We start from the raw sequence: 14464 nt of genomic DNA, 5'->3' as shown, positions 1-14464 counted from the left end.
AAGGAGAAAAGGTGAAGGTGAAATAACACCAAGGCTGAAAACCCTAATAGTGGAGGAAATAGAGATTAGACAACGTGCCTCTCTCAGATTAAAATGACGTGTCTTCAATTCTTAGTTTTTCCCTGTTTTGAAACAGATATTTAAAATGGACCATAGGGGTCATAAAACAACAACTACTCAGCTGGAAACATGAAAACCATCAAGCAGCAGAGGGGATCGGGAGGATGCATCATTAGTATTAGGCAGAGGACAAGAAAAGAAATTGATGCAACAGAGGGAAATACACGACGCAGACAGCTGGAAACTATTACGCTTGTAGATGAATGAATGTCGTTTATCAGCACAACACACATTTGCACAGTCACATGCTTTCATACATAGTTTGAGCACGAAAATGATGCCAGTGTTTAACTGTGTGCTATGTTGTGAGTAAACACGACTAGAACCAGAGTTAGTTTTAAAATCTTATTTTCGAATAAAAGTTCTGTGATGTTCTTAAAACTCTGTGCACATAAACATGAATATTTCCCCTTAATAACATCCTTTAAAGTTATTACTTTGATATTACTTATGTAAGGATTGAATGAGTTTCAAACCTTTCATCTGATCCGAGGCTGAAGCAATTTCTCTCATGTCAAATTATTGAAGGAGGAGGAGGAGGAGGAGCTTGGTGCAACGTTGGTACAGATTGAATGCTATTGACGTAAGATGATGCAGTCAAAGTGTCCAGTCTCAGCACTCTTCCTGACCTTGAGAGCGATCTCTGCAGGTTGAACTCCCCAGAACTCTTCTAATGGCAGTAAATGCTTGGCTTAGCAACTTCGCTGTGTCCAAAGACCCTGTTATGTATTCACATCACCGCTTCGCTTTACTCGTCACGTCAGCAGCAGCTGTAAGTCTCAGAGGCACTGCTGTTTTCAATTTCCTGATCAATTGACACAACATGAAGAATCACCAAAGCCTTGTCGAAATAAAGCGCAGTGATTAAACAAAATGTTGTTTTAATGTTTGTGCTGCTTTCGCTTCTCCAGTTGCAGTTTTTAGAATAACACATTTGTGCATATCACTAAAAACCTTTTTATGCAAAAATAATATTGGCACAAGTATTAATACTTAATGCAGATATCACATGCTCCTCGTAATGAATTGTGTTTGTACTGAAGGTGTCCTTTGGTCTCACATCTTTAATAGCACACTTTGCATCAGCCTGAGGTAATAAAAATGTTATTCCTTATTCATAATTTCCTGTAATATAATTCTTATCCTCCTTAAATTTGTCCAATTGTAATTTGGAGTCATCATTCTATTTGTCTTGAGGGATAAACAATGTTGAATTCTCAACACTGCATAATGTAGATCAAACATAATCTTTGCTGTGACTTGCAGCCTGGAGGGTGACACAGTGTCTTAGTGGCTAACACTTAGTGGCTAACACTTTGTGGCTAACACTGTCGCCTCAGTGATTTTATTTCCAGGTTTTTTTCCTGAGGCATGCAGTTCAGCTGGTTCATCTTTAAAATGTATGTTTGTGATTTGCTGTATAGTTGTATTAGCACAGCAGATGTATCTGAAATACAGTTGCTTCCTGCTTCCTGCTCAGTTCATGCTAGGACAGGCTGCAGTCGTGTGGAACTTCCTGACAATAAAGATCACAGAGAAGAAAATTGATGACACAGCTACATATTCTTTATCATTTCTGACCAAATTACAATATGGAACCTGCAAATTCAAACTTCACACTGAATAGTATCTTGGCCCCTTAGTTTAAATATTGTTTCATGAACAAATGTAGGAGAGAAGAAAGTAATTAAGAACATAGACTTCCAGGGATTAATTGCTGACACATTTATCCATTGCTTCTCTGTACTGCAGCTAATGATGACGTGGGAATCATTAAAATCACTGAATTGTGTTACCAGAAGGTCACGTGTCAGATCCCCACAACAACAACAACAGCCAGTGTTTGGCCATCGCAAGCTGAGTGTCTTGTTGCAGAACCCTCGAGTGTGACACTAAAATGCTTCCCATTGCGAGTCTCTCTGATAAGAGCAGCAACTAAATGCCAGAGATGTAAACACTTTCTAGGAGGAAGTTGCACAGGATTTCTGGGACAAACAAATCTGAGTGCTTAAAACATTTCTCAAAAGGTCACAGACTAAGTCTGAGCAAACTCAACGTGCTGGATTCTCCAGGAGGACAAAATGTTTTAATTTGCATTTGTAGTGGGCAGCTACAAATGCTGGCTGTGGCTCGGGAGGTAGAGTGGTCGTCCACTGTTTGGAAGATTGGTGGTTCGATCCCCAGTCCTGCAGTCAGCATGTCAAAGTGTCCTTGGGCAAGAAACTGAACCCCAAATTGCTCTTGATGGCCAACGGTGTGTGTATGAATCTTTACACTACTGAAGAGCTGATGTGCACCTTGTATGGTAGCCTCTGACTCTGTGTGAATGACATGTGTTGTAAAGTGCTTTGAGTGATCGTAAAGATTGGAAAAGCGCTATATAAAAGCAGTCCTTTTACCATTTAATAATTTCCATCTCACTCTTGTGATTTATTAGTGGAAATTGACTCAAAGACAAACATTTCCACACAGCCGGCGGGTTCATGATTTGATTATGAGTTACTCTCATTTCCCTCCTGAAAAACTCATTAAAAACACTCTTCAGCGTCGCGGCAGTTAAACTATCTCGCAGGCTGCAAATTCAGTAAATTGTGGAATTTGCTGATATAATCAAACTGAAATTGCATTTCAATCTGGCAGTGAGTGAACCCATGCATGGCAGAACCTCCAGACAAGGTCAACCAGATGAACATATATGAGTATGTGAAACACAAGCAGCGGACTTATGGTATGAAGGATTCACAATGAGAATGGCAGCAGGTGTGCAGCTCACGTGAGATGCAACTGGTCGAGTTTGGCATTTAATCTCCGGGAGCCGGCGGTTAGAGGGACATTCTGCTTTCATTTTTGTAGTTTGTGTAATAATGTTGTAACTAGTGGCTGACATCTGAGAACACGGTGACAATTGCTAAAACAAAGTATGACAGTGTAAGAAATACAACAGTTTAGCCAAAACTTAGGCAAACTATATTTTTGGTAGCGTTGTATTTTACGTGTCATTTCCAAATCAATTCAACTGATTTCCAAGACCTTTCCTGGAAATAACTAGATTTTTCTTAATTAAAGAGAAAACAGAGTCCGTGATCAGTTACCACACTTCCACTTAATTAATTCCAACTAATTGCTAACGTAACCTTGAGAGTCAGTGAAAAATATTTCACCTGAACATGCAAACATTTGCAATTTGTCTACTGGCATGCATACAATTCAACATGAGAAGTCAAGTTGCCAATAATAAAGATATGATACATACATATCTATTTGGGTTTATAATGTTCTCAATCAGCCCCTTGCTATAATCAAAGTCCAAACAAAAACACATCATTCTCTGCCAAAATGATCGTGTTTCTTCTATCCGACAGAAACAATGGACCAAACCAAGAAAATAGGACCCAAGTTATGATGAACCCAGGATTCCCACCCTCACGTGCACTCATAGAGCTAAATGTTACATGTGTTGTGCTGTCCGTGGTGCTGAAATCTGACACACGCTGCCGCTTCTAACTGCCACCACCCTGAGCTCCGACTCACTCTCCGCCTCATTAGTTTGCTCCCATACTTCTATCTCACATTGTCCAATGATTAATATACATGTGTCCATGCAGGCTGAGATATGTGTCTCATAAAACAAGGGGACAGGAATGGCATTTGTTTCCTGATAGATTTGAGGCAGCTCTCCTCCATTTAACCCAGTTACAACCAGCTATATAGATTTGCATTGGATTTGTATGCAGAGGGTGGAAATAAGCACTAGATCAAAGTTAAAGAGGAGATTCATTTGATGTGTATTCCTAGAGGGCATGAGTGATGGCCTCCAGCTGATGCACTTGATGAGTTTTCTCAGTATGAAATGTTGGCCTTTACTGTGGTAAAGAGGAGACTTGTTTTTCAAGTGACCGAAAAACATTTGAAGGTGGTCTTTTCTTTTCTTTATATGTTGTTGCTGCTCTTCTGACACTGTGTCAGTTATACAAAGCAGTTCTTACAGTAGTTATGTAGGACAAAGGTATTCAGTACATTGAGTCACGTATGAAAGCAGAAATCTTCAATGCAACTGTGGAAATTATATTTTTAAGGTCATAAGTTTGATCCCTGCAAGAGAGAGGTGATCGTGACCTTCACCGGCCTGCTCACTAATTATCAACTTCAGATCTTAAACTACGATTTAATTAGATGATGGGCAGAACATTCATTTTGATAATCTGTGTATTGTTTGATTCCATTTTCAAGCAAACATGCCAAAATATTCTCTGGTCTCAGTTTGTCCATTTGCTGCTTGTATCATCCTGTTCAACATACTGTATGAATGCATCGCTGACATTTTTAATGTAGACAATAACCCCACATTAATTATTGTTAGCTGCAGCCCCAATAAACTCTGTATACCGTAAGAGTATAAAGCACATGCATGACATGTACAAACTAAATATTTGAGTCAAGGTGTATCAACAATACACACGGTAGATTTGCTACTCTGTTGCAGAAATCATTTTAAAATGATACTGCAACTACATTTAAATCTGTTTATTGGATTATAGATTAACATTAACTCTCTAGTCTCTCCACATGAGGTTGTTGGTGTTGGGTTGGAAAGCCTTTTGACACACAGGCAGATTGACCTGCTGAAAAACAAAGACTCTGTAAATGAATGTCCTGTATGTACTCCATGAAGTCAACATCACACATATGGACTACCTGCACATAGTGTCCCTATGATGTTCTGAATCAACACTTGTTCCCCATGTGCCTTAAAGGTCCTAAAGAAAGGTCGTAATGTGTGAAACAGACTGGAGGTTTAATTCTAGCTCCTGAATGCACTCTTCTCACTAAGCGGTTGCCACTCGGCTTTTTTCGTTTCTGTCCGCCTTCTCATTAAAATTCCTCACTTGTGGGTGTGATGCTGAAAGGATCTCCGGCGCGCCGAGCGGAGACGCGCAGTGTCCCTGTGCGTTTAGAGGAGGTATCAGCTGCCGGCAGGAGGGCAGCGACGAGGAGGAGCGGCAGAAGAGACAGCAGACCTACATTGCAGACGACCATTCCTTCACTGCTGGTGTCCTCTTACATCCAGCCACCTGCAGAAAAACGGTCCTTTGCTGCAGATTTGAAGTGTTTCTCCCCCAGGGCTGAAGGTCTCCAATATGTGTCGGATCTAACATCTTCGGCGAAATCGAGGAATACCAGACTCCCGTGGTGGATGTGGACACCTAAACTGTGGACATGGAAAAGATAGTGAATTTATCCGTTATAGTTCTGCTGGTTTTATGGGGATGCGCGCTTGGAGGCTCGCCCAGTGTTCAAATTGGTAGGTATCCACAAGTTCAAACATAAAAACGACTTGTATTGTGTGCATAAAATGTTGAGAAAATGTTCTTACCAGAGAACATTGTGCAAGTGTAGATGATATTTGCATTTCGGTTTCAGGGGGACTCTTCCCAAGGGGCGCGGATCAAGAGTACAGCGCATTTCGGATAGGAATGGTTCAGTTTGGCACCTCGGAATTCAGATTGACGCCCCATATTGACAATCTGGAAGTGGCGAACAGTTTTGCTGTAACCAACTGCTGTAAGTGACAAACATATTTCCCTCTCTTTAAAAAAAAAAAAAGTGTTTATGTCGTCCATTTTATTTTGTATTCCCATTGTGCGTTTTTTTATGATATTAGTTTGGATACATGTGTCGGCTATTTTGGAGATGGAGCTGTTCTAACAATATTCTGTCCGAAAACACGTCGAGGCTTTGAGCTGGGTAGTTGAGGATGGACGAGCATCGTGTAGGCAGGGGAAAGTTGGTTTCCACAGTAACAGTCAGTCACATCTATCCCATTTTAATTCCTTCAGATTCAAAGATCAAACAACACTGCGCTGCAAACATATCGACCCTCGTTCTTTTCATCCAACAGTCTTTAAAACCAAATCCCTTTGACTGAGTGGAGAAACGATTTCAATGAACATCAACCTGTTTGTACCGAACCCCTCAGGATACCAATGAACATATCCGACTTGTTTTCTTCCTTTTTCCCCACGAAAAAAGAAGACTGGCACTTAAAAGAAATAGATGCAATCTATCTCGCGACATGAATTAGTTTTTTCTCTCGGGTTTCGAGAAGAAAAAAGCGACATCGGACTTTGCTGAGATGGACATTTTCTTTGCAGTGTGTACCGATTTCACGTCTTTTCTTTGCTCAGAAGGAGCGAAGTTCATCCATTGTTGGCTCCTATAAAACATATTTGCATTAGGATGCGATGATTTCACCAGCACGAGGCCGGAACATGATTGGCAGTTCTTTGGGAAAATACAGGGCTCTCACATCCGATCACACTGCGGGAGAGTTTTCCGTTTGAATCATGCTTTTCTTTCAAAACATCTTTGAACTAACGGCAACAAAAGGCAGAAAATGATGTTTGATGTTGCTATTTTTAATAGCCACAGCGCGTACATTTCATTAGGCAGGCGGTTGCCAAGCGACTACTCCTCTCAACAGTCTCTTAAACATAAATCAAACGCTTCTGATTGGTGCGCGCATCGGTCCAATCGATTTCATTACCATATAAAAGCTTCCTGCTAGGAGAGCCTCGTTGCTTCGAGAGTCATGTCGATGTTCAACATACAAATCATTGTCCTCACTTTGAAAGCTCAGAAGCATTTTCTGAACAAAGATATCTTTGCTGAGACTTAAGAAGGACTCTGGAAATATTGTTTTTTATACATAATCAATAGTACATATGAACCATATAAATACCTGTATGTTTCCCCCAATGTGTTTCCTTTTACCTCAAGTGTGTGGCCAATTAGTTTCTTATAAACACATCATTTGGTTTTCCTAATCAATTTATTTACTCTGGGTTTTAGGCCAGTCTTTCAGATGACCGTGGCATGTAATTAATTACCTGATTTCTTAAAGTGTTTTGATTCTGCACATGCTGGAGAAAGGTGAGGGACTGAACCTGATGCAACAATTCATAAAGTAAACACAAACTGCAGCATGAAGCAGTTCTTTATTCCTATTCTTAATTTATGGCACAAACGACTGCTGGCTTCCACATATACTTCTAGAAATGAACTTGATTACTAATCAAATCATTTAAAATGAGAGTTTTGTGGAAACCAATGTATTACAAACCTTGTGAATTATTTACGCTATTACTTCAGTTTGCACGCATTTAACTGCAGCTGATGGTTTATGCTAAGCAGCTGACACTTGTGATCTTTCAGTCTGGTGGGTTTGACACACTGTGAGGCTGGTTCACTTCCACTTCAACAACTCAGCTTCAGTTCAGTTGTTGTTGGGCTAACCTTTAAACAGCAAATTACTAAAACCTGCACGCAGTTGCAGCGACCCTGAATGGGGAATGAGTGCAATGTGATTTGTGAAAAAATGTTTTGCCGGCTGATAGCATGAAGTTTATTTGTTCCTCGACACAGCACCCAGGCTGAACGTGTGCATACCTTTTGTTTGGGTAATGTGTGTGTATGAACTCTATCTACCTTCTTGAGTGGGTGTTAGAAGTAGGAGGGGTGAGGTGAGGTGTTGGGGGGGGGGTTTGCTTTTAAGCCGGTAGATGGCAGCCTGCCTCACAATCCACCTCCATGTGTAATTATAGTGCATTAACACCACCACTTTGCCTTGTGTCAAGATGTACTTCATGAGACAGCACGCAGTGGAGAATAAAAGGAGAAATATTAAAAGCTAATAGATCATAACTATAGGTTCTTGCGAGCTTTCTGTTGAGCTCCAGGACTCCTCACACGCTCCCTTACCGATGAGCGGCTGCTTATTGTTGCTGTGGCAGGTGTGAGATTTCATTTGGGATCCAACAAAAGCACATTTGTCTTTAATGATGAGGGAAACATGGAATCAAATTGAACTGAAATAGACCCAGAACTTGTAGTCGCTTCCTACGAAAGCAAAGCAAATATTTTTTAGTCCTGACCAAACCTTATTGTTCTGATTTTGTATTTTTCTTCCTTTTATCTTCCTCCCAGTCCAATATAATAAGATACAATATTTAAGATAATTAAATGAAACTGGGAACATATGGATCTGTATCACACTCTGGTTGTACTTGTGCAGCAGCGTACTTCATCAGTGCAGTGTCAGAGACAGTGGGAGGGAGGATGATACATTCCTCCATCAATAACAGTTCATCTGAACAGGCCTGCATCTGCTGCCAAGACCAGCGGAGTCATTGTAACTGTGTGTGTGTGTGTGCATGCATCTATGTGTGTGTGCAATTTTATCGCTGTGCTGGCCTCCCAGAGCAATAAATTAAAAATATTCCTGTTCAAACTTCCTAGAATAGAATCACCTCCGAGACCCAATGTGGTTAACTGACTAATGCACCCTAAACCACTACACGGCTGTAAACATAATCCATGGTGGATGATTTCTAACATTTTACATGGTGTTATATTTTCCAACTTTCAAGTAGAGTATGGTGTACAAAGGGTTTATAAACCCTAACTGTATTAGTGCTTAACAGCTAAGCAACAATCTAATAATACGGAGAAGGTTTTGGTTGCTATGTTATAATCTATAATGCATCAGTTTTCATGTCAAACAAACACACTAATGTTTCGGCCCGGCAGCCTTCATCAGAACATGTTTGTTTGACATGGCAAGAATGGGTGAGATTGAGATTACTTCTACTTTGTCCTGAAGATCTGTGTGTGTGTGTGTGTGTGTGTGTGTGTGTGTGTGTGTGTGTGTGTGTGTGTGTGTGTGTGTGTGTGTGTGTGCTACCTGTTTACCTTTGGGCTGGAACAAAGAGATGCTTGTGTTTCAGTCTTTTCTATAATCTTTGCATTTTTCTGGACTCACATTATTATTCAAATGAAACAAAAAGGAAAGTCATTCTTGGATTTAACTCTAAGCTAAGAGTTATGCAGAGTCACAAGTAAACATTGCATTCTAAAGTCAATATGTTTGCATGAATTTAGACCTAGATTATCAGACTATCCTCTCCAGAACGCAGCGCAGCTACTGTTTGCACTTCGTCATCGGCAGTGCAAAATATGACACCTTTTTTCTGAGGCACACATCACAGCATTATTCTAATTGGACAAACCACGTACTCAACTGCAGCACAAGGAAAGGCATTCTGGGTAACATCGCAGATCGTTAAATTATTTACACCAAAAGGGGCATCACCAATTAATGATAAGTAGCAGTGTATGTTGATCTACAGTAGGGATACGCTTTTCCTTTATTGCAGTGAAAAGCTTTTAAATTCAATATGCATCTGGTTATTCTCCTGTGTGTGTGTGTGTGTGTGTGTGTGTGTGTGTGTGTGTGTGTGTGTGTGTGTGTGTGTGTGTGTGTGTGTGTGCGTGTTTCAGTACCAAACTAAACTTTACATTTTGCTATAGCATGCGCCCATGCTTTTATTTCTCACTCCCACCTCTTTCAAAGCAAAGCACTCTTCCTCCTCTGAGAGCAGAAGAGCAGTTTGAGGTCACTGACAGCGGGCCGGCGATTTAACACTTCAAAGTTCTAGTTCGTCATGGTTGAATCACGTCATACTGTAATTTCACGCATCTACATGCACATAGCATCTCGGGGATGCACACGTTCGGGGACCTTGCTGAATGATCAAAAGCTTAAACCGTCCATATATGCACAGTGGAGCATTGGTTATAGCCAATTTATTGTTCACACTTAATTAAGTGCATTCTCCTCCATTTCAGAGGGAGCGTTGAAATATTAAATAGGCCTGGGCGCTGGCCGGTCAGAAAATGAGGCTAAAGAACCCTCTGTGGATCTTTGCTTGCCCTGAATACAGCCTCCAACAAGCCCTTATCACTCTGTCCTCAAAAAACACAAGACTGAGATAGCATCAGTTACAACATGATTCAAAGGCTCTCAGCTGGAAGTCGCCTCCTGCCTCGTATCCAATGACTTACTTTGCTCTGTGCCTCCGAGGAAGGTTTGCTCAAAAAGCATTTTTCGACCCTAAGCTAGTCAGGGGCTTGTTTGTCCTGCAGCGACAGCGGCTACTAGTGCATCTCAAAATTCACTAAACACACACACTATATGTTTAAGGCAGAATAGAAGATTAAAATGATGAGTTATTTAGCAGATGGACTGTCGAAACAACGCTGAACTTCACAGAATCTCACTGGAGGCTTGTGTTTCCTCCTGACTCTAAGAGAGTGACCAGAGGGTTCATGGATCACTTTTAAAATATGTTTCACCGCAGAAATGCACCAAACTCACCAAAACACGATCTAAACGATAAGTATTGCCTTTTGATTGAACATACAGATGTATACATATACATACCAATGTGTCTATGTGACATAATAATCTTCAATCAAGTCCCTTACTTGCTGTCTTCCAGAGCTCTCAACTGCATCTGACAGTCTTCATCAGTTGTCATCACACAACATTATTGAACTTAAAGTGATGACAACTGAGTCGACTTTGTTTGTTGATGAATACCATGCACTGCCGTTGCAGTCATGGTTAAGATTATTTTCATGCTCAATTCTATACATTTTTCTCCATTTGGTTGTTGTTTTGTTTGCATTTAAGCTTCTATGCACATGAGTATCCAGTTAGTATGCACCCCCCCTGTGTAGCCACGATGAAACACAGCCACTTGGTCATAAACAGGATTTAACAGCAGCAGGTTAGGGTTCAGTGCATGACGCAGAATTGATGCAATATGGGGTCACCTAATAGGCTTTCATTGCCAGATGGAGAGTCCCATCCTCTAGCCGAGCACAGAACACTGACTTCAGTCACTAGGAATTGGGTTTCATTCAATAATTGAAAGTGTTACAGTGAACACATAATTCTCTCTTGTTTAGGCACCAGCACTCTGCACCAGCGCTGTGTCTTTGCACCAGCGCTGTGTCTCTGCACCAGCGCTACAATACTTCCTGATTTGCATGTCTTTGGTTGGCGAATAGAGATCCAGAGATTGTCTCCTCAGAACACAGATGCTTATCCTAAAAAAGATGTAACTAAAGCATTATACTTGGCCCTCTATCTAGATGTCCCCTCCCATATGTTTTTTATTTGAAAAAGAAAAAGAACTCTTCTGCAGCCTTTTATCAAGCTCTAAAAGCTTGTTCAGTGACAGCAGCATCAACGCCAACAACCATTTACCCTTACTGTTCCAGATTGTAAATAAGTCAAGTTTGGGAGTAGGGTTGTCAGCGTTCCAGAAGCTAAATTTATCATGAGAGTCAGGAAGTGCGTCGTGGAGAGGCCGGGTAGCTACGATGATTATAGATCCGCTGTTATCTACTCTTCTACTCTGCACTGATATGATGAAGAGCATCGTTTCACAACTGCATCCATAAAGCTCGTGGTTGAGTTGGAGATTCAGCAGCAGCTAAAAGACACATAATAACATAAGCAGATCATCAGAGTTAGCAAGTAAGATTATTTGTTATTTGTTGTATATGTTATGTAAATGATTACATAAATAACATGATATGAAAAAGTGAACTATTCTATAAGTCTTTGAATCTGACAACTGTGAACTTGAAGTTCACTTAAATGAGAATGAGTAAAATGTTCTGCTGAGGCTCATTAGCATGCATTGAAGAGATCACGTCCTTCCAATCATTGTGGTGATTAAGATTTGATCTGGTTGCCTTGTCTGGTCTTACAGGGTGTTATTGTCAAACCTATTAGGACATGAGAGAGAGAGAGAGAGAGAGAGAGAGAGAGAGAGAGAGAGAGAGAGAGAGAGAGAGAGAGAGAGAGACAGACAGACAGAGAGAGAGAGAGAGAGAGAGAGAGAGAGAGAGAGAGACAGACAGACAGAGAGAAGAGAGAGAGAGAGGAGAGAGAGAGAGAGAGAGAGAGAGAGGAGATAGAGACAGAGAGAGAGAGAGACAGAGAGAGAGAGAGACAGAGAGAAGAGAGACAGAGAGAGAGAGAGACAGACGAGACATGAGGAGAGAGAGAGACAGAGCGAAGATAAGAGAGAGAGAGAGAGAGAGAGAGAGACGAGAGAGAGAGAGAGAGACAGAGAGAGAGAGAGAGAGAGAGAGAGACAGAGAGAGAGAGACGAACGGAGCCAGAACGACTTTACAGTGCGATAAGCAGAGCAATAGTGCGGTGAGCTCACAGATACGTCCCCGTGCTCTCTGTTGTTCTAATGTTATGTCTCGGCGAGCAAAATGTAAATGTATTGTAAATGTAAGAACAACTCTCTTTAGGGTGGCTGTGTCCTTTACAAAGGTCAGGATGGCTCAAGCTAATGATACGATCAAGAAGGAAGTGTAGCTATTTACCTGATGTGCTACACAATAATAAGGATATCAATCCATCAATACTTTACTTAATTCACAAAAAGTACATTTATGCACATAGGGCCAGCGTGCAGGGATAAGTGAGAGCGCTTTGTTCAGCTTCATACATAATTATTTCACATTTTCTTGCTCTCATTCTGTGTAATGTTGACTTACATCCACAGTTTTCTCCACTGCTTCACCTTCTGGTTAAGAATATGTATCCGTGAAAACTTCAGTGTCATTCCTCCAAGCAGCCCATAAATCAACTTGCAGGGCTGATGAATACATTTCCTTGAAGGTCTGCTCTCTGCAACGCTGTCTCTTAACTTTGCCCACTTAATTTATAGCTTTGATCCACTTCAAACACGTCTTTATGTTTGCAGCAGGGCTGCTCAACAATGTCTGTGGTGTTTGCAGACATTGCTTCTGGTTTTTTTTGTTTCTTAGGGTGGCTGTGCAGCAATTTCATCGTGTCTTTGTGTCAGGAAGGTTTGTGCGGGGGTGTTTCTTTATGTTGTTTTGGTCTATTACCCTGCTGCTCTCAGAGATAAAAATAAAAGAGAACAATCAATCCAAAACTTGCAAAGTTATTGCTAAATCATCAAGTCAGACAAAGTGAGCAATAACAGGAAGGAGCGGATGCACATAAAAAGACCCAGAGACTAAAAAAAGCGAAATATTTAAAATGTTGCATGTATTTAAAATCATAATGTTAACGTGTAATGACGATGTAATGTAGTGGACTCATCAGTGTCACACTCACATGCTCAGATAAGGTCAAATTCAAAGACGGATCAACCACAAGGACAAGCGAGTATGTTAATATGTGCCAGGACAAAACCATTAAATTGACAATGACACGGACGGTTAGAAGGAGATAAGAGAACAAATACGAGTGAAATATGGCGAGGCAGAGACTTCGGCCAGCTCGGTCAGAACCCGTGTCCACTGGCAGTTGAGATCATTGTGTGGAACAGGTGTCTTAAAGAGAGGGCAAACAAACAGACGCGGACAGACACACACTCACAGCAGCCTATATCCAGCTGCGTACACACTCAGACAGGCAGACAGTGTTGTGTTGCAGCAGGCAAGAGGCAACTGGACCTTTCCTGACTGACATCTTCTATTTTAACACAGTGACACTGAAGTTCGACGAGAGACTGTTGGTGCTCATGAAAAAAAACCACTCTCACTTTCCATAGCAGCTCCACATCTTACCCTGCTGTGATAAAACAGCGGGAAAAAGGGGGCAGCCGCATAAATTATCTAACATTTTCTGATTTCACCATTTGCTGGCCGGAAAGAAAACAGAGTAACAGCGTTACGTTCAATAAAATACATCTAAATGCTGACCTTTTATTCTCTCCTGTAGGATTTCAGATGATGGACAGGGATTTTTAGATTTGTATCATATTGTTTCTACTTTATAGAAATGTAATGACGCTTCTACAAATGCAGTTTATCATATGCTAGCGCTATACGCTATTTACTTTCAGCCTTGCAAAAAGACGGCGTTGTCGTCATGTGCATTGTTCTCCTGTTTGTGTTGGTTGTGCACCACAAAGCAGCCTTCTGTACAACAGGGTTGGTTGTCAAAATAAAGTCAGATTTGTATAAAAATCCCCACCAGTGAAAGGGCTGCAGCTGCAACCGCAATCTTGCTTTTTAATGCTCATTTTATTGTTGAAAATGTTGAGGCCTTCGGAAGTTCACAACCCCGTTCGTTTCCTTTTGAAGTTTAGTGTAATCTCTATCTTTTTTCAACAAGGCCTTTTCACTGGCACTCATGACAAAGACAAAATGTCAAAAGTGTTTTAAGCATTATAAGGGAGCACTGTGTAATACAAATAAAGTCATTTTTAGAGGTTGCTGTCTTTTTCCAGGATGTTTCATGCAAATAACCGTCAGTGTGCATCTCATCGTCTCCTTTCTTACATTCAGAAAGTATGCCGTATCCTCTATTAACCCTAGAATTTGAACCCTGCCTATATACGAGACAAGCCTTTATTTATTATGTATCCTGTTTTGTAAGTATGTCTTTGAATATTTTAGTAAGAAGCCTCCATGTTTTCCGATTTGTTCACATTTTAGTTTG

The 14464-nt window shown here is 40.9% G+C and overlaps 1 protein-coding gene across 1 annotated transcript in view; it reads left to right on the top strand.

Annotated features, from left to right (window-relative positions):
- The first annotated feature begins 5069 nt into the window (after nt 1-5069).
- gria2b (glutamate receptor, ionotropic, AMPA 2b) overlaps nt 5070-14464 on the top strand; it is a 42755-nt gene continuing 33360 nt past the window's right edge. Inside the window, 2 exon segments of the mRNA XM_029440971.1 lie at nt 5070-5422; nt 5542-5682. Of these exon segments, the coding sequence (XP_029296831.1) occupies nt 5338-5422; nt 5542-5682 (226 nt within the window). The 5' untranslated portion in view covers nt 5070-5337.

This window comes from Cottoperca gobio, chromosome 10, assembly GCF_900634415.1.
Source record: "Cottoperca gobio chromosome 10, fCotGob3.1, whole genome shotgun sequence".
NCBI lineage: Eukaryota > Metazoa > Chordata > Actinopteri > Perciformes > Bovichtidae > Cottoperca > Cottoperca gobio.
This window is presented reverse-complemented; position numbering and strand designations above follow the sequence as displayed.